The 20,820-nt window shown below is 42.0% G+C and overlaps 1 protein-coding gene across 1 annotated transcript; it reads right to left on the reverse strand.

The window, feature by feature from the left end:
* Positions 1-234: 234 nt before the first annotated feature.
* LOC104400094 (cystathionine beta-synthase-like) lies at positions 235-17,589 on the reverse strand. The gene is made up of 16 exons (XM_010013510.1): positions 17,548-17,589; positions 16,289-16,500; positions 15,631-15,737; positions 14,804-14,938; positions 12,888-12,967; positions 11,443-11,577; positions 10,823-10,892; positions 9,479-9,570; positions 8,515-8,640; positions 7,745-7,829; positions 7,443-7,548; positions 6,550-6,624; positions 5,706-5,840; positions 4,843-4,951; positions 2,007-2,091; positions 235-357 (listed from the first exon to the last, which is right to left on the reverse strand). Exons 1-16 carry the CDS (start codon positions 17,587-17,589, stop codon positions 248-250), a joined length of 1,704 nt encoding a protein of 567 aa, XP_010011812.1. The 3' UTR covers positions 235-247.
* Between the last annotated feature and the right edge of the window lie 3,231 nt (positions 17,590-20,820).

The following is a 20,820-nucleotide window of genomic DNA, read 5'->3' on the forward strand; positions in this document are numbered from 1 at the left end:
TAAAAAAAATAAATTGTCTTGATAAGAAATATTGTGAACCCTGATGAAGAAACAAGTCTCTAGGAGCTGCATAATACAGTAAAACGCACTGGCTGTGTAGCTGACACCAGGATAGCTGACTGCTTGTTTTCAGAATTTAAAAAAAAGAAACACCCTAAGGACAGACCATTCTACCTCAGAAATAAACTTGATTCTTTGCTGGAGATTGCAAAATGTTGTTGAAGAGACTCCACGCTGCCGCTTGTCTTTACGTGAACTTTCTTTCCCGTTCTCGTGCGGTCACAAAGTTAAGCATGTCGATGGCTGTAACGATGCCAAACACCATTTGCCGCTTACTGGAGGAACCGTCAGTGTGATCTGCACAGAAACAAAGAGCGGATTCTGGCTTTAGGAAGCACAAAACCACAAACATCCCACTTGACTTTAATGGCACTGTTTGTAAAGGCATGTGCCAAGTCATCGCAGCTCCACGTGTCAGGGCCTGTTGGTGGAGATGGTCATCACTGATGACCCTTGTACATAGAGGGGGAACCCTTGATGGGCATCTTGACCAACAGTCACACAAAGTGGCAAGGATTTTTATTTCAGAAAGCCTCCTCAACAAAAAAGGCTATAGAAACTGAAACTGATTATGGGAGGAAGGATAAGGGTTAATCAGATTTATTTTTCTTGACATGAAAATTCAGACCAAATCCTTATTAAATATATTTTCCTCATACATTAGTTTCTGTGGCTCTACTTGATACAGCTGCAAACTGATATTATCCTATTTGAACCAGGGGCCACTAGCTGAGGACATGTAACTTTACCATCTATCTTCCTACACCACTGCCAAATACAGAATTAGTATAAAAATCACAACACAACATTTTTTATTTATATTCAAATGACTTATTAACCATCTAATCATTGCTGCATTGAAAGTGCAGGTTCAAGTGATATTTCATTGTAAGCATAAGCCTTTGACCTGGGAACCAAATGGCTAAGTGACCTTCATCTGTAGTTTAAATTCCTGGTTCCTAAGTCTTACTGTACTGAGATGTTTAGCCTACTTGTATCCTCAACTGTTCAGCCAGCTGGATCATCCTGGACTTTTCAGTTATTCAATCTTTGTTCCACAGCAAGCTTTCAGGGAGATTCTAGGTTTATGAATAGCTAGCCAGCACATAGTCAAGAACACATCTTTATGGAGATTATCAGGAACAAGCCCAAATTTCATGACTGTTCTTCATTTACAGTTATCATTGAGACAGCTGTCAGACAAATTTATCTGGTGAGTCTTAATACTGGTTTTACTCTAGTTTCTCAGTGGTTTTTATTTTGCAAGTTGCCCACTATAAAGAAGATAAACCAGGGAAAAATATTGTTCACATGTAACAGTGATATACCCTAGCTTTGAATATTTATTTAGTCATTCCTAGTTTATGAAGAAGGCAGTGTAAAGAGTTTCAAGAAGGCTGAAGAAAAGTAGAGTTTGGAGGAAAAACAAAGTAAAGCGGAGTAAGTTAGTTTAAACAAAATAAACAGGAATAAGAAATATTAAACTGTCTTGCAATGGTGATGTCAGTATTGACATCCAGATCTTATCAAGCTTTATGAAGTTGTAATAAAGGTTTTGCTTTAGAAAGGCAAAAAAAAAAAATGTAGTTAACCGGGGACACTCAGTGTGGTGGAACTGCTGGAAGTTGTATGACAGGAGTAGGAAGAAGCAAATCTCAGTTGTACTGCAGGAACTCATTCACTGGCTTACTGCTACTAACAAAGCAGTGGACCAGACTCAGACATTCAGTTTTGAGCAGTAACTTGCTCCAAAAGCAGGTACATTACAGGATGTCAGGTTATTAATGGATTTAACATTTACTCTGCAAGAAGTGTTAGTAGCACATACTTCCATACACAGAAAGAGAATTCAGCTTCTTCAAAACTTGGTTACACCTTCACAATTGTACTTGTTTTTGTTACTACTCAAAGATTCTCTCTTACAAGCCACAGAACATCATACTCACATTGAATTTGTTCATGAACCACTAGAGCAAAGTGGTCAATTTCCAGGATATGAGAGAGTTTCCCCAAGCTGTCTTTCAGGTTAATCTGAGGAGAGAGTTACAAAACTTAAACTAAACACTCCTTTATATATAAGGTATATCCCCATATACTACATGCAGTATTAAAACAATACATCAGCATTATATACTGTTCCCATCTGAAGTATTGTAAAACACTAACAAATGAAGGCCAACTTAAAAGACCAGTTTTCTCTGGTTTTGATTTCAAGAATACAGAACAAAAAATGAAGCACTACATGAAGTTTGTCATTCTGGTTCTGTAAACATAATGAATATACTGAACATACCGAACATCTGAAAAATGTTAATGATGGGAGAAGGTCAAGTGTTGCATGTGTCTCACAAAAGAAGTTACCATAAAACTCATTATACTTGGCAATTCTACTCTAGCAAGACTGGGAAAAAGTCAATTAATATGTCAATCAATCATTGTGGAAGTGAATATGATCTGCAAAGGAGGCAGGGGAAAAACAAAGGAGGCAGGGGAAAAACCCAAACAAGTCAAAACTAAGGGTAAATATTGCTCAGCTAACACTGTATTCGGGTGCAAAGCAAGGAACTGGGAATTAAAAATTCATTTTTAGTGAAGTTTGACATTGCTAAGACTATATTGACTCTACAGAAAGAATACAGATCCTTCTGAAATACTTAACTAATAATCCCCTGCTGGAATCATTTGAAAAAATGCATAAAACTCTTTTTCCTATATGCTTTAATGTATTAAGCAGCAGCAACAGGCCCGTTATCCAGGTGACTCTCCCAGGTAACAGCAGCACCCACCATCTGACATACTTTCAATAAAGGGGATTAAAGGAATTTACAGCAAAGTCTTGCACTGCAGATTATAAAGCCTTTATCCTTCAGTGAGCTCAGCTTGTAATTGAGGAATAAATGCCACAGCATAAACAGTTGGGCTGCACTGGAACACAGAGCTCTCATCAACGGACTGTAAGTTAGAAGAGATCAAAAGGATCCCCAGTAGACTGTGTTTAAGGGACCAGCAGGCTACAGTGCATACTGAATCACCGATCCTTAAACTTGTGGACGAGGTAATGGTGGAGGGAAATCTGGACCTACTGCTGCATTGAATCAACTGTCAATCACCACCACTGACAGACAAGCAGTTTTGTGTGCAAACGTGCATGCAAAGCCTAACTTTCAAACCCAAGTTCAAAGCTCACTGAAGGGGTAGAGCCCCTTGCCATCTGATTGTGTAAAATCAATAGACCCATCTTCAGGGACTGGGTAGGCTAAAGATAACCAGGACAAGGAGGCCACAGGCAGCACTGGAACAACTATGAAAATACAAACTGTAACTAATCATGACTCCACAAGAATGGCCCTTCTCTCCATTAACACACAGAGCACTTGTTTGGATTGGCAAATTACCCTGTGACTAACCTTCCAAAGCCCTAGAGTACTACCCTACTGGAGACTTTAAAAAAAGTTACAACCATTACTCTTCCATTCTAAAAGATGTCCACAAAGTAATTGTGGTGATCACAGGTAGTCACAGGTTAAGCTGACCTCTTATTGGTGCAGGCTGTGGTACAGGTCCTACCTGTAGCATATTGAAAGTCATTTGAGTGACCTGATCGGTTTTCCCAGTTTCACCAATAAACAAGTCAAATAAGCCTGACTAAAGTGGTAAGAAAAGCAAAATCCACAATACTTCTGATGTTAAGTGCATTTAACTATGTTACTTCATTAAATCATTAATTCAAATGGAAAATGACCACAGAATGACACTTCTAGTTAACATGTTAGCAAAACCAATACTTTTGTGTCACTCCCCTTGCATCCTCCACCAAGGAAAAATCAGAACTAAAGAGAAAAGAAACGGTTAAGCTGTTCTTTACTGAAAAAGCATAAGAAACTTCAAGCTGCCCGTGAAAAAAAGCCACAACCTCAGAAGTTCAGAGAATTGGCTACTGCAGCTAATACCAGCATAGCTACAGAACTGCACACCGTGAGCCCCAGGAACTCTGAAGGTGCCCAAGTGAGGGAGAATACGAACTAAGAAGTTTTGTTACGCACCACATTTCCACCTGATGCTTGATTATCTGTCTAGGAAGGAAAAAAATATATTTATTTTGTCCATAAAGAACTAGCATCCTTTCTCAACCTCAGGGACTTGGCAGTTTGTGGACTGAATGGAAACATTACATACACTTCTGGAATACATCACCTCATCTACTGTGGGACAGTGTTGAAATTAAAGCCTGGTGAAAACTAGGTCAAGCATTCTGTGCTAAAAACAAAATCCTTTTCCTTCAAGAGAAGCAAAGCAACAGCAACAATACTTATATATTTTAGAAGAGCACTCATACAGCTGGGAATATCTTGGCATATCACATTGGATGAACAGGTGAAAGTGTCTAACATCAAAATTCATACATCTTGACAACATCAGCTCTCAGCAGCCACCCCGTGTTTCAGCATCTGATACAAAAGGCAAACAGTTGCTTGTTTTGGCTCACACAGAAATTATTTAGAAGAGTTGTTTCAGCATCTCCCTGTCACTTCTCCTGGTTACATTGCCAGATTTGTGCCAGGGTTTTGGGGGAAGGAGGAAAGGACAAGCATACTAGAAGAAAGCCTGCTGAAGTAATGGAACAGAACGGTGTAGAGCCACATCACAAACCTGGGAGCTATTAAGTGACCTAGCACATCCACGCTCAGCAACCTTACCCAACCCAATGCCACTATAGCGTTAGGACATGTACGGTAGTACTTTGAACCATAGAACTAGGAGCTGTAGAATATACCTGCTGACCTGTTTAAATTGGTTGTAGATTACTTTGCTGACTTCATCAGAAGGCTGAACTTTTCCAGCAAGCAGTGAAGAAAGCATGTTACCCAGGGTAACCATGCCCAAAATCACCCTGGGGAAGGAGAGAGAGAAGAATAAACAACATAAAAGCCTCAGGTGTTCCTGTAGATAAAAGCATCAGCTCTCAGCCAGCCTGGAGAAGTCAGTTCAATTGCTTCATGATATAAAGGAACATTAGTGATGGCGGACTTGGATTCTTTGCCTCTGCAGGAGGCACAGTCCAGTTCTCAGAAGTTCTGGAGCCTCACACAGAAGCCAGCAGGGCGCCTGGCCCTTCTGAACATCAGGCACTTTGTATCTCTAGTCCTTGCAACTACAGAGTTTCTTGCAATCCAAGAGAACTTTTGAAAAGCACAACTTCACTGTTTCAACCTCTCATCTCTTTATAAGGGGTCACTACAACATTGCACTATAATGCAGTGTTCTGAAGAAACTGAGTAAAAGCTGTGGTGGAGATGGATAGGTTTGGGGTTGTCTGTTTTAAACATGAATTTTTGCTTTGTTAAGTTAAACAGCTATTATAAAAAACACTGAAATTATCCTGTAGAAACTCAGCAAGTATATCATAATAATCATTAGAAGCTTATTATGTGAAGGGCAGGACAGTCTGGGCATGACGACATATTAAGTCCAGTACTGGTGTGTTTACGGTAGCATTTCTGAACTGTGTTACTGTAACTGAAGAAAGATGAGTGACAGGATATTATACTTCTTGTAACCATTTAAAAGACATCCCTTGAGACCTGGTGAAGGAAGTGATACATACAGATGAATATATGTGGACAGATGAATATATGTGGACATACCCAGATTCATCAACAACTGGTACCTGGTCGAATCCCTTCTCCCGGAGAATTTCAATAGTCTTTGCACAGGTAACAGTTGGAAGCACAGTCAGGGGAGCAGAGAGGCTTAGTTCCTGAACACTGATGTTCCACCACCTGCGGATGAAACAAAAAACAAACCCATGCAAGTCTTATGGAGAGAACAAAACCAGTCATTCATGTACAGTGGCCTTCAACACTACAGGGATGACAAAAGGCTGCAAGGAAGAGTCAGGATTCAGCCAGAGTCAGCAAAGCTTCAAGGCTTTCAAGTTTTTTCCCCAATATCAGGAAGTCACTGTAGTGTGAGAAGGCTGTAAGACCAGAAGTCTTCCTCATTTCATCTACTTCCTAAGATTACAGATAGTGGAGAGTACTAATTTCCCTCGTTTCATTATTTCAGCCTTAAAGTTTGTGCTCCTACTCCAAGAGCCAGCCATATTTAGAGTCATTATAGGTACCAGTTTAGGGAAGATCCCGTCCACCTATGTAGACGCACAGCACTTTGCTCTCAGGAACTGTGATCTCAGAAGGGCTCTCTGTAAACTACTTTTGCATTCCAGATACAACCCTTTTCATTAAAATAAAAAAATAAACAAATAAAAATCATCAAGTACCAAGTTTTCCTTTGCTGCCATGCAACTCAAAGAAGGATATCAAACAATTTAAGCAGATTTGATTAATAGCTGCAATTATACATCAACACAATAGCAGAAATATTAGCTAAATCAAAGGTAGTGTAAACTGAAATGAGCTTTAAACTAGCAACTGCCATAAAGTCGATTGAATAGACTCTTGAAAATCCAAATGGATCTGACATGCTTACCAAGGTTTTTTCCCAAGATCTTCTTCTTTCATGAACCCTTTCTGAATCATCCATTTATCACTCAAGAACTTGGACCTGGAAAGCATCAGGAAGTGAAAAGCTCATTAGCAGGCTGAACATCTGCGAACTTATAGTACAGAAAGGCAACTGTTTTCAGCTCACTTCCACTAACAACTAAAGTGGAATGGAAAATATATTGCCATTTGCCATCCAACCTTATGACATTGGGACCTTCTCCAACCCAGGGATATTGAGAAGAAAGAGGAATCCCATCAGAAACACAGTTTCAAGTACATAAGTCCCTTGCAATATGATAGACACACAGCCTGGAACGGCAAAGTGCCAACCTGTACTCAAGTAAGGTCTGTCTCAGTTTCTAGTTGTGTTGGATGCAACAGAACTCAGGAAACACAACTAAAACCATCATGTTTTGGGATATATTTCAGTGTGGTAGGGCAGACACTTCTCAGCACAGCTCAAAGCCCTCACACTTCCACCTGTAAACTCACTCCAACATTGGCTGCTGCTACAATAGTGCTGTGTTCTGCTGTGGATGCAGGCAGAAAGAGCAGACAGCCTTACAGGATCCTTCCAGTAATGGGATAATACCCATGGTAAACAGTGAAAGCAAGCTTTTTCCTGTGATAGATCCTATCCAGTGATGGTCATACACTGAAGCCAGACATAAGGAGTGGCTCAGCTTGCTGAGGCCTAAGCTCATTTCTACTCCATGTCATATCCTTTCTAGCTACCTCAGAAGTTGTGTCCAAAACACATTCCTTGCTTGGGTAATTGGGTACTGTAAGAAATAGGTATTCAACTCGCTGCTGTTGTAAGGAGGTCTGAAGGACTGCCTCACCCTTTTCCCAGACAGAAAGCAAGCAGGTTCTTACATATAGTTCCTGATAGAGTCAGGGAGGATAACAACACATTTCTGACCTTCCTTCAGCTCTTTGGCTGCCTTCACAGCTACAGACATGGCACTGCCTGAGCTGCCACCTGCCAAAATGCAGATCAGAGACAAAACTGTCAAACTGTAAGTGAAATGAGAAAGAATGAGAGGAGGAGAGACCACAGAGGAGCCCAGGGTGAGGAAGACAGCTTCTGAAGAGGCAGAAGGTCTCCCTGACCTGCACAAGGCTTCAGCCTCCCACATACTATCAGAGAAACCCAAAGGATTCGCATCTGCTCTTACCACACAGCAGTCCTTCCTCTCGGATCAGCATGCGTGCTAAAGCAAACGATTCCTCATCATTGCTCTTGTACCACTGGTCCACTGTCTGGGAAGGGGCAGGAAGGCAGAAACAAGGGTATATTTAAATGAGGAAGGCTAGGGGAGCTACACAACTAGTGTGAATTCAACCCATGCTCTTTGAGGTAACAGCTGCCCTACTGAGCCATAGTCATGTGCCTGGGTTTCCATCCTCCAAATGCCAAGTGGTTTTTTTTGCTAAGGTAAGCTGATCACATTAACACAACAGACTCCTTATTGAAACCTTGCTGTGAGAACAGGCTGTGGTGAGGCAGACACAAAGAGCATCAGTTTCCTCCCCTCTCAGAGGGCTTCCCAGGAACACAAGTGCTGCTCACAACATAGTCATACCACTTTTGGCCATGAGGGGTTGGGGTGCTCTGTTGGCTGGTTCTGGTTTGGGGTTTTGGGTTTTTTTATTTGCTTGACTGGGCTGGGTTTGGGGGGAAAAAAAAAAAAAAAGAAAAAAAAAAAAAAGAAAGGTTCTGTGTTTGAAGAAAGGTTCATCTGCTCACAGCATTTGTAAACTAAATGTGGCCAGTGCAGAAGCTTTCCAAGGACTTTTGTTGATGGAAAGAACGAGAATAGTTCCGTCTGCTAGCCTTCAACTTTCAGCTCAAAGAAATATCTCCCCAAGTTTTTCTTTCACCTTTCACCTCACTTCTGCATCCCAAGAGAGGACAAAGGGCAGTAAACCAAGAAGCATGACTTACAGATCTATCCAACACTGTGGGGACAAAATCGTATCCAATTCCTTCCACTTCATACATTGTCTTGTCAGTCTTGTTCAGTTCTTCTGGTGTGGCAAGGATGGAGCCTTCAGGATCAACACCTATAATCTGAAGAAGCAGTTTTCATTTCGGCTACCATGACACACTGCTGTTGAGAGCACAGCTATTTACTCATGAGTGCTGGCCTCTTTACAGCTGTTTGTGTCACACTGGCTACACACACAGACAAGCTAACAGTAAGCTAGTCTCCTATTCATTTCTTCCTGGCAACATTCACCTCCCCTGTGAGCAAAATGCTTTGCTGCTTCTGGCCTTTTGGCAATCCATCCCGTCTCCTCAGGCTGTGGACACTAAGTGAGGGGCACCATTTATTTTACATGGGCTTTGCTTGGTTTAAACAGAAGACAGGGTTTCTGTGAAACAAGATTATTCTTATTCACATGTCAGGCATCACTGCAGCCAATACATTTGTGACAAGTGTAAGCAGGTAAGTATTATTTTGTTTACCACTCACTGTCTGTGTAGTCAAATATTCACAATTGAAACACAATACCAACTTCTGTGAGGAAATGTAACATAGCACACACACAGGTTGGTGTGTGCGGAGAAAATTTCACTGGGTAGAACCTGGGTAGCTCCAGACAAGTTAGTGGAGGCACAGACTGAAAGGAAACACAAAACCGCAATACACACCAGTGAAGGAAGTTTCTCAGACACCCCATGAAGGGATTTAAGGGCAAGTTTTCATCTGCTGAGCCAAACCTGAACTCTGGTCACCAGTGAGACTGGCCCATGATGGTTTCAGTCTTTCTCTGCTGTTTAGAACTACCTTATAACCAAGAACAACCAAGAGCCCCAGAGCAGGCTTGCAAGGAATGGGATGGGCCAAGTGGAGCAGTTTGGGGTTCACCCCACTAAAAAGAAATGCTTTAGGTTTGCCACTTACTTTGCAACCTGGACATTTCTCCTTTAGCTTTCTGGAGATGCCAGTGATAGTACCTCCTGTGCCAGCCGTAGCCACCAGCATGTCTATTTTTCCTGTTTAAGGATAGAAAGCAGTTGTAAAATCTCTCCCAGAATCACAGAACCATAGAACAGCTTGGGTTGGAAAGTATCTTAAAGACCATCTAGTTCCAACCGCCCTGCCATGGGTGAGGTTGCTCAAAGCCCCATCCAACCCTGAACACTTCCAGGGAAGAATGAGGGATTAAAACCCCACTTACCTCAAGTATTGACTTTCTTCATCAAAATGCAAAAAGTGTCAGAAAAAGCTCTTTGCTTCCTGAGAGCTGTTATGAGACCTACCTTGAGACCACCTTGCTCAACCCTTATTTACTTCAGCAGTGGTTTTGAAATGTCCATTCAGTAGCCTGGCAAGACACCAATTTGTGGTACTCTGGACACAGAGGGAGGTGGCTCATATGGCTGACACCTGTACTTTTCCTGTTACTGTATTTGCTGATACAGATGATTAATTTTCTAACTTAAAATGGGCAGCCCGTTATAGTAGTTAGTATACCGAATGAGTGCCAAGAGCGTGGGATAGGCACCACTTGAGAGAACTGTTAACTACTTTTTCATTTCCATGTGATAAAGACTGTTTTGGTCACTGTCATGAGCACTATTTTATGAGACAGATCAGTAGCCTCTTACATGACTTCATTCTACTACCTATGGCAAACGCCTACAGAGTAGGCTGTGACCTATTCGTCACATGAATGCCTCCAACAGCTCTCAAGCAAAACCCTCAGCTGTGTGTTAGCCCAGCTAAAGCTCTCTGCTGCCACACTTCAACCACTTCTGATACTCCAACTCAGCTGCCTAGAGCTAACATTGAAGTGACCCCTGCAGGGTAAAAAGGTCTTACTGGTGACATATGCAACACAGAGCAATTTGTACTCTTGTACTCTTGAGGACTCCTAAGTGAAGAAGCTTCCAGTGTAGTGGAGTATTTGGTCTGAGACTGTACCTATGTTTGTATTTCTGAGCACAGAAAAATTACTTAATTCACACCAGTTTACCTATGGCTGGTTTGGTGTTGTTTTTTTTTTTTAATAAGATAACTTAGGCATCCTTAAGGAGTCAAAAAACTAAAGCACCCTTCTTTAATGGGACAAAAAAAAAAAATCACTACTACAACTACTTAAATAAGGTAATTCTTTAATGACACTCAGCATATGTATGGGATTTGCTGTATCAAAATCCATGCATTTGTCATCCACCTCAGGTCTCATTCTCCAAGTACCTAACAATAAGAGACTACTAGGGACCCACTGAAGAGTAAACATACCTTCACACTGCTGCAGGATCTCTTCGGCTGTGGTGTCATAATGTGCCAAGGGGTTGCTGGCATTACGATACTATATTGAAAGACAAAATAGTCATTAAGTAGACCAGAAAGACAAAAATCACACTGTGAGGCATTTCAAAAACATGGCAAAATTCCCCAAGCCCCACGACAGCTACACATACCCTTCCCAGACCATTTCCTTATCTATTATCTGGACCTAGGCAGAATGCCTGAGGGGAGATACAACCTTAGTAAGCGACCTAACTTAAGAGTAGTTCTAAGGTGCCAGCACCCTCTAATGCCATGATCAGTCCTGTCTGTGGGACAGTTTCTTTTAGGAACATTATGACCCTTGTGCCCATTCTTCTGCAAAGGAGTGCCAATTCAGCAGCAAAAGCCATCCGTGTTTTACAGTTTCTGCAAACATAGGCTCGTTGCTGCCCTCTAATGACTATAAAAGCTTGCTACCCCACAGCATAGTGATTGGATCAACTACAGTTCCAGACCTCAGACATCTTTTCCTCCAGACACACTTAGGGTGTTCAACAGTCAATCAAGGGCACTAAGGAACAATGGTGCAATGCCTCCTCCCATGCTATGCCTGATGCCTTAGCTCTTACCTGGTCTAGTATGTGTGCATTGGGGATTTCATTTTTCAGTCTCCATGCTACTCCCACATGAGATTCAGGAGAATCAAACCTAGCAGTAGTTGGGGTCCTCACAATCTCAGCACCCAGCGCTCTCAAGACATCCACCTGTAGCAAATAAAGGTGGTCACAATCCCAGAAAACACTCTCCCAGCACAGAGACTTCCCTAGGATACAAGGGAAAAAAAACATCTTCCTTTTTGCCTGGTCTGCAATAGCTTCCTTAGGAGTTCTCCTAAACCCCAGCCTCCCATCGCTGAGCCATGAGTCCAAATCCTTAAGGTCACTTGATCTTAAAAAAGCTTTACTGGGAAGATAGATGTCAAATCTCTGCCTCTATCCTAGGCCTTCAAGCCTGTAGGGACTATTACTACATATTGAGAAGCCTTACTGAGGCAAAACACCATCTCCTCTCATGCTGGTCACGTATGTTCCGCATTCCAACAGTGCTGTTAGCCCAGTATTTTAAGTGTAAATTATGTATATGTACCCCATGCTTTAGACACAGGCAGCAAAGGAAATCCTCCAGGACCCTATGCACCACTCAGCTGCTACACGGGCAAGAAAGTTGACAACACTGAGCTAAGGCAAAGCCTGTCTTCAGAGAGGAGGGAGGCCCATGATGCTGCGTACCATCAATGGCCATATGCAGTACCTCTCCTTCCACAGCAGGTAAAAGCAAACAATAGGTATAGACCTTCAGGAGACGTTGTTCTTATTTGTGTCACCGCCTTTCAGTTGGAACACTGGAAGTGTTTGAATGGAGATAAGCAGTTTTACTGACGATATGCTGCCTCAACTATGAGACACATGAGATCTCTACTCTACTCTCATCTCTTGTTTTGGCTGCAGGTCTAGCACCACAGGACAGGGCTTGGTCTAGAGCTAGACATTTTATGCTTTCCACAGTGAAGGTAAGTGGGCATTACTCAGGCAGCTTTTCCTTCCCCTTTGTTTTGTGGTGACACAACTCAGATGCTTGCCAGTACCACTTAGTGTAGCCTGAGGATCAAAACAGGCTCTCTCACAGCCTTGGTCAGCCCAGTGTGGAACAGAACATTCAAAGCTTCAGCATTGCTTTCCTTCAACCTCCTTTGCTCAGTGACAGAGAGCTAACCCAGGGACAGGTAGTCACTTCAATGGGCTAAGTAAATCTCAAGTTCTTTTGACATTTGTATTTAAAACAGCTATGACAGTTTTCAAAGTGACAGTGCTGTGGGGATGGGTCTTAGGGACATTTTCCGTCCATGGCTAGCCAGCCTGGATTTCTCTGGGCTCTGGCAACAGCCCCTCAGCAGAGTTGAGAGACCAAATGCCTAAACCTTGGTTGCTAAAGCCACAGCACTTGTCTGTACCAAGAGCTCTGCAAGTGCAAACATGCTTATTTTTAAATTCTTGAAAATAAAAACAGATGTGACCTTCTCCATGCTCATTTTCTCTGGCATCACAATGATACAGCGGTAACCCTTCACTGCTGCAGCCAAGGCCAGCCCGATTCCTGCAAGCAAAAACACGTAAAGCATTCAGTGAGGAGCAACAAAGAGCAAAAACCACAATGCTAGCTTTGGCATGCCCTGGCTTTAATCAGATTTTCACCAGAGGCTTGAGTACAGTGTCTCTAGAGGGGTGGCAAAGGGAATGTTTCTGGTTATTAGGAAGAACTGGATTTACAGATGCTGCTAGTTCTTTGAGGATCACAACCAACTTAAGTTTAGCCAAGGGTGGGGAAACTTGACATGCACAAAGTGCTAGTTTTAACACATGCATATCATCACCTTTTTCCTGTCTCAGCTACTTCATTTGGGAAAGGAATAAGCTTTAAGCTAAAGAAGACTAGAGCAATCATTTTGATACTGTCAGAAGAGCATTAGAGACCCATTTCTGCATTAAATCCCTGAACTGCAATGTGCTGAAACTAAGTCCTTTCTGAAAAGATGTGATTTAGATGCTGTTTGTGATTGAGGCTCTAATGCACTGCCTTGACTTGCTACCACAGTGAAGTACCTTGACAGTTAGAGTCAGATACCTCATTTCTACTCTAAAAATCTGCACCTCCAGCCTGATTTCTGCCTTCTAGCTTGTCATTGTCTGCCTACCTGAAGAGATAAGCCAAAACTGCCTCCCCCATAGAAAAGAAGCTTACGCTTGTGATCAGATAACCTTTCTTCTGGATAAGCTAAACAGATCAAGTTAGTTGATGTGTCTGAGGTCAGACTGCTCCCCTGCTGTTTTGGGTACCAGGCACAATACCAACACATGCCCACGACAATGCCTCACAAGCACTTCACCCCACACAGAGACCTGCTTGTTCAAAGCTGGCTCTGTTTCTAGATCATGCTGGATTGATTAGGAGTGAGGAAAAAAATAGTCTTTAACTGTTCCTGTAAGAGAAGAATAACTTATACCTCAAGTAAATCAAGTAGTGTTTAAATACCAGTGGGGTGAACCCAAACAAACTTTTCCCAGCATATTACAGATAAATAAGGATGCCAAAAAAACAAACAAACAAACAAAAAAACCCAAAAAAGACAGCAAAGGCCTCACTAAGGCTGAAGCCATCCAGCACTTCCCCTCTTTCCCTTACGGTCTGTGATGAAGAAAGTATTTTGAGACCTGAACTCTAACACTTTGTAGGTTCTGCTACTGACCTGCAAATGGAGCAAACATCAAAACTGGACTTGGCTGAGGGAGAAATGGAATGCAGAGAGGACAAAAATATAATATGTTAGCTCTCACATTTAACATACTCAGTAGCTCTGAGCACTTCTCTAGAACAAAAGCCAGTTCTTTCAGCTTACTGTCTGCCCTGGTCTTTGCTTTTACATGAAAAGACAGCTTTCTGAAGTAATTGTCTTGTATCTTCTTCAGTTCTGCCTTCTTTCTTTTGGATTCTGTGGCAAGGAGAATCATGTATCACATATAGACCCAGAAAGCAGGATGTCACAGTATGACCTCAGAAGGGGAAGATTCAGATTCATACCAGTCTCTTGGTGTTTTTTTCCCCAATAATTTCAGTCCGACTTTAATTTCTGAATAGGGCCTAAATATCCTAGTGAATCTGGCCTAACACTTCTTCTATTTTAAAGCAAAGAGCCCCTGCAAATTGAGCAGGTCTCATTCCCACCTGCATAGTCTGGTCAGCATAGGACATTGCAGAACTGTTCCTTGTGTGAGATGGAAGAGGCACTAATCCCTACACCATGTGGGCAGGAAGAGATTCTCTTTCTTCCTTGCACAGGCAGCCTCCATGCTCCAATCTCAAGCCTTGCCTCTTCCAGGAAAACCATCACAGCATTTTCCCCCCACATTTTGCTAAGGTGTCTCCATTCCCTACCTGTGTTTCCAGAGGTTGGCTCTATGATTGTGTCCCCAGGCTTCAAGATCCCAGCCTTCTCAGCATCCTCTACCATCCTCAGGCTGACACGGTCCTTCACACTGCCCCCAGCATTGAAGAACTCACATTTTGCCACTGGAAACAAAGAAACCAAGCAGAGTGCTTAAACAACAGTAATTTGCTAAATAGACTACTTATGCCCAAAATATCTGCAAGAGCAACAATGTTAACATGTCTGTCCAATTCACCTCCCTGCTTTACAACACCAGAGATGGGGATTCTGTTCACAGCATCTCCACTATTATGAGTCACAACAACATGGGAAGTTTGGAACTTGACGCTGGCCACAGAAGCCAAGAACTCATATTCTGTCAGCCTCCTCAAAATATAATCTCTCCTTTCATCTTTACTCATTATTACAGTCCAGTCATTAAGATAAAAAGCCCTGGGGCTCTTCTGGTGCAATAGCATGGGGGAAGAAAATTCCTCTTCCCCTGTGCATTCTTCAGCCAAAGAGTTTCTGGTCAAACGGGAAGTTTCTCCCCTTGTTCATCCTACGCTTTCATTTCAGTACTCCCAGCACAAATCCCTTCAATGGTGCTAAATGCCACCTTTCAGGATTCTGATTGGAGCCTTCAGATATCTCCAGCATAGTTGGGTTTAAACAAACAAATGAACCATTCACTGACAGTTTCATTCCTTTAATTGTTTTCTGTGATCTTCAGTGACAACTGCAGATCTGCATTTTACACACTGATGAATACTCTGAATATAAGAAGCAGTCAAAAACTTCATACATTTGATTTTCTGCCTGCAGCAGTACTCACAGAGTTCACACTTGAGCCCGTACTGCTTCCCAATCTTGTTGATTCGCACCAGAGGTGTATTGCCAACTTTATCCAGGATGCTTGGCAGGATTTTCAGAGGCTCTGGCCTGGTACACACACAAACAAAGTCAGTGTATTCACAGAAGGGGCCACAGGCAGGTCACACAAAAGTAACACAGCATTTCCAATGCTTTTTCAACCTGCCTTCTAGTTTAAAAGAATGTCCACTGGATACAAATTCACAAAACATCCAGTCCTTAATCCAAAACAAGGATAAACCAGACATCAAGCCAAGTGCTGAGGCAAGAATTAAGCATTCTGTACTTCCTCATGGCATGAAGTAGCTTACTGCTCAGAGGCAGGTTTTTTACAAGCAAAAGGCACTTACAGTGCAATCTTTCATCACGTCAGTGTACTGCTTGCCAGGTTACTTAAAGTAAGTTAATTCTAGACCATGTAGTTTTACATTTTTGGTGCAAGGCCCCTTGTATGCTTAATCTGGGTTCTTAGTTTTGCTTATACATGGAAATAAAAAAGCACCAGTGTACAGGCTAAACAGCATCAATTTAAATCAGTCATCTTTTGTTAAATCCACATAGCTCTGAGGGGACCTGGATTAGTGAAGCACTGAAAATCAGCAAATAAATGTAATACTTACAGAGTAGTATGACGATGGGGAGAGGCAGAGAGGGGTTGCCCAAGCTTCCACGTACATTTGCTAGGTGTATCAGGGCGGATCCACTCCCTTTCCTTCTCATTAGCTTTGCAGTTCCCATTGTTCCTCTCACCAGAGACACAGTTTTTGCCAGGTGTATGAGGGCATGAATTTGTATCTGGCTTCTCCTGCGAAGGAACCGTAGGCATTTCATCCTTGGGGAGGGGGGAAAAAATAAAATGAAATAAAAGAAGGGGAGAGTAATTCATAAGCCCTGCTATAAACAACGTCAGAGCATCCTTTGAGGCTATCAAAGTTACTTAAATTCTGCACCATGAGAAATCCCCATTCACATCACTGGCCCCCCTAAAATAGCTAAAAATCATTTTACTAATAGGGAGTCCTTATTCTCTTTTCTGTCTGTCCACCAACATATCTATTTCCAGCCTAGTGTTTCAGCATGCAGTATTTCTGAGGGAAGCCTGAACAGTAACTACCCTGGTGGCAATTTTCAAGAGTAATGTATTGCCTATAAGCTAAAAGGGGCAATGGCAACAAGTAGTTTTTAACACCCAAGAGGAGGTACTGGCACTGACTACAAGAGGTCCTGCCACTGTACCCGAGACCCAGGTATTAGCGGGGAAAGCATAGTACGTCTCAGTTACATGAATCCAAGCCTCAAGTGTCCCAGTCTTGGTTTTCTTTTACATGAAAAAGGTCACAACAAATGGGTATTTTCATGGTCAGTTGATGTTTCTGTCGTACTGTGAAGATGGGAAAGCATTTCAGCATAGTTTTGATTTGCCAAATCCTCATCACCAAAACAAGAATCTTAACACTGCACCGCTGAGTGCAAAAGCTGTACACAGTGCCCTACATTAAGATAACTTAAACACACTGAAGCACGTGCTTGCTGTAACTGCCCTCCATAAATATCAAGAAAAGAGGACAGCCCTCCCACACCGCAAAGCAGCTCTCTGAAATAAAACCTCCCCATTCCAAACAGAGAGGAACACAGAAAGACTACTTGGTGACTAGTTAGAAAACGGTGCCAGAAGATTCTGCATTGCTACTTGTGGTCATGAAAGGAGAACTCTTCCAGAAAGGCCTCTGGCTTCAACAGCACCTACCTCCAGAGCATTCCAGCAAAAAAAATAAAAATAAAAACAAATATAAAAATCCCTCTGAAAACAGATAGCACTTTCCCAAATTCTGGAGACAGAAAGACAGGCAAACAATATTTCCCAAAGACCAATGAGTACCTTAGGCGGAAAAAAGGGCCTTTCGAATATCAACTTCTCCATGTTGCTCAGTGAAGGTGATGGAGCAGTAGACTGGACTTTCTTCAGAAGACTGAGTACTGTGGGTCACGAGACTGGAACCCTCTTCAAAGCTGCAGATCATGCAAGTTAGGGAAAAAAAAAAAGATCAGAACAAACAAACAATCAGGAAACAGTCTCTCCTAGGGGCAAATAACGCCTTTCACTCTCATAGGGAAAAAAATAAGCTGCAAAACAAAGTGAAAGTGATCTGTACAAACAGGATTAAAAAACATAACAATCATGCAGCAGAGGTATTATACAAGATCAATAGAGGGTCTCCTGATTATGCTCTTCTCCTATTACCTAATCTTCTCTCTGCCTTGCCCTCCACAGCTCAGATCCAGGGAAGTATGCAAAAAACAAAATCTCTATTGGACTGACTACAGTTCCATAAGCTTGAAAGCCACATAAAGCAGTAGCAAATACCCCAGTTCACAAGATATGTACTTCTAGAGACATGAGGGGTGAAAGTGGTTTGTGGTGCTATCACCAAAAGACCCTGTATACATCTTAGGAAATTACTTCATACAGGAACACTTTCAGAGGCGCCTCTACCCTTGCAAAGACCAAAATCTCACAAGTTCCTACCCAAACTGAGTTATTGTTGCATGCACATATATAGTGATGCTGAATATAACACAAACAGCAAATATTCCAATCAAAATAAAGCAAGGAAACCTTCTATCAGGCTTCGTGTTTCAGAAATTAGCAAATATAAAACACAAGCAGTGATTTCATTTCTCCTAGCCCTGCCAGTTCATACAGCCTGCCTGCTTCCTTTCCACTGAAGACGAAGACCTGGCTGAAGACTTGGAAAGTGTAGTGGTTTTCCCCTAATAGTTGTTTTTCTCATCACCTTTGTGCAGCAAGATTCATGTCTTTCCACTGCTAAATTGCACTAGGCCTGGAAATGGTCCCTGGCCTCATCTTCCTTCTTCTGACAAGTGCACACAAACCAGACACAGCTTAGATCAGGCAGAGTGGATGGTTTGGTGACACACGTAAATCACGGGACCACTGAACTTCAGCATTTGATCCTGCAAGTTAATATGCACCAATAACCACTACTACCTTATGCACACCAATTCCTTTCTTTCATGCTGATTTTAACAAAATGACTAAGGCATTTATATTGCCCTCCTTTAGGAACAAAAAGCCTCTGAAAATGCCAGCTTTCCAGACTAAGGCTTGAAATAATTCTCCTTCTGGATATAAACACTTCCACACCACCAAAATGACACAATTCTACTGTATTTAGGTTAATACATGCCCAATAGCCAAGGTGGACTACATCCTGACCTAGACTACTGACCAGGACTAGACTGAGAGACAACAAGCCCAAGAAAACTAACATTCCATAAATATGCATCATCTAATACCAACCAGTCTTTATTTCTTTGTTGCTAGAAATTGGCTTACTTCTACTTCCAGAGTGAAACCCAGTCTTCATTTCTATTTCTAGAAGGTGTCTGGTTCACAGTTCAGAATATCAACACTTTTTTTTTAGTAAAGAAAAAATACTGAAGAAATATCAAGGCTTCCTATGAGCCACATCCATATACTCCTTCAGACAGCTGACATAGGCACCAACTGCCTCTGCTCACAGGTAACACTGACAGTATTTACAAAGTCTGCCTCGTAGGGCTACCTTGCTGCCAAAGGATCAAACCATTTCAACATGCAGGAAGAAAGCAGCAAGGAGTTATAGGCAGGAAACAGCAGATTTTGTTCATCTTCTAGGTTCTTGTAAAGTAGAGAAGGTTTAGGTAAAACAGAAACTTCTAGGTTTCTCACAAAAACTTTAAAAGCTTTAAGTCACCAGTGTCCTTCAATGGGGCCAAAAAAATGAGGAGAAAGGGGGAGAAATTTGTTGCAGTAGGTTTAGTGATGAGCAAATTTCAGAGGTTTCAAAAAATAAGTACTTATTCTTGGAATGTGGCTTTCTGAAAGCTGCCTTATGAAGGATTCCCTCTGAACTGGGCAAGACAAAACACCATTTCACTCTCACTTCCTCTATTATAAGGCAAAACACCCACAATCCACTAACGACACCCACTGCCTCTTGAACTAGGAACAGCAGAAACAGGAAAAGCTGTATTTATTCTCTTCAACTAAGATGTGAGATTCTCTCATGTTTAGAATGGCAATAAAAAGCTTCAATAATGGGGCTAGAATTCTGAACAAAAGTGAGGAGAAAGAGAAAAAGCTACCACAAGCTTTGTCAATAAAAATCCTGTCTCCAGATGCTAACCTTAAGCAGCATCATTCACTGGAAGGAACACAAGCTTCTGTTCAATAAATCCTTTCAAATAATTTTATTAGGCATTATTTAAATAACTCCACACCCACCCAGCATAAAGTAAATAGGTAAGCATACATACATTTATTAAGCCAGATTTTAATCATGCTAGTCAATGAGTCCCAGCTATGGTCAACCTAGTATCTTATGGTTTTGAATCCTAGGACAGATTCAGTTGTTCTCCAAGGGGAATTCTCACTACAGCACTCAACAGACAGAAAAGCATCTGCAATGGCTTACAGTTATACCTAAGAAACAGGTCAAGAGACCAAGAGTGACCTGTCATGTTCAGAACCAACAGGAAGACTTCAGATCTTCGAGCTCCTTCAGTGCTACTGATGAACTTCCTGACACACCACCCACAACATTCAACTGGAGCTTACAGCCCTAGATGATGTAACCAGCAAATTTGGAGGAACAGGTGGCCAGTCTAGGATATCCATATTCCCCCCATGATCCTGCCCACAGGCCCAAATCAAGCCATAGGAAGCTGGTGCATGTTTCTACTGGGGAGACCTTTGGGGAACAAAGGAAAGGGGGTGAGCAGAAATCACTAAAACAGAAGCTAACAGCAACTTCTTTGCTAGCCTGACCCTCTCCTCGGTCTTCCTTCTGGAGATGCAGACTGGGGGGACAGGACAGAAGAATGGCAATTCTGCTTTTCTAACTGCAACTGAGAGCCACTCAGAAGAGTTTGAGGGAGAGAAGCTGAAGGAAGAGTTGCCCATTTTCAGGAAATAAATTCTGCTGTAAATTTTAATTTTTTATTTTTTACTTTAAGTTTGCTGCAAAAAGGAATGCTCCCGTAACTAGCTGGGGGTGTGTGCAGCGTCTAACTAGAAAAGCCTCAGTAACTTCTGGCATGAAACTTGATTTTTCTGCCTTGTGCTCTGCAGAAAGACAATTTACAGAGT

The sequence above is a fragment of the Nestor notabilis genome, unplaced genomic scaffold (genome assembly GCF_000696875.1).
Source record: "Nestor notabilis isolate BGI_N333 unplaced genomic scaffold, ASM69687v1 scaffold26114, whole genome shotgun sequence".
Classification (NCBI taxonomy): Eukaryota; Metazoa; Chordata; class Aves; order Psittaciformes; family Psittacidae; genus Nestor; species Nestor notabilis.

What these genes read in the sequence shown, in the direction of transcription:
- LOC104400094 (XM_010013510.1), bottom strand. Translation starts at nt 17,589, where the DNA reads ATGGAGAAGTTGATATTCGAAAGGCCCTTTTTTCCGCCTAAG. An exon ending in ATGCACACATACTAGACCAG is followed by an intron (nt 10,893 to 11,442) that starts GTAAGAGCTAAG and finishes CTTTCAATATAG; the next exon opens with TATCGTAATGCCAGCAACCC. An exon ending in GGTTCATGAACAAATTCAAT is followed by an intron (nt 358 to 2,006) that starts GTGAGTATGATG and finishes GTTTCTGTGCAG; the next exon opens with ATCACACTGACGGTTCCTCC.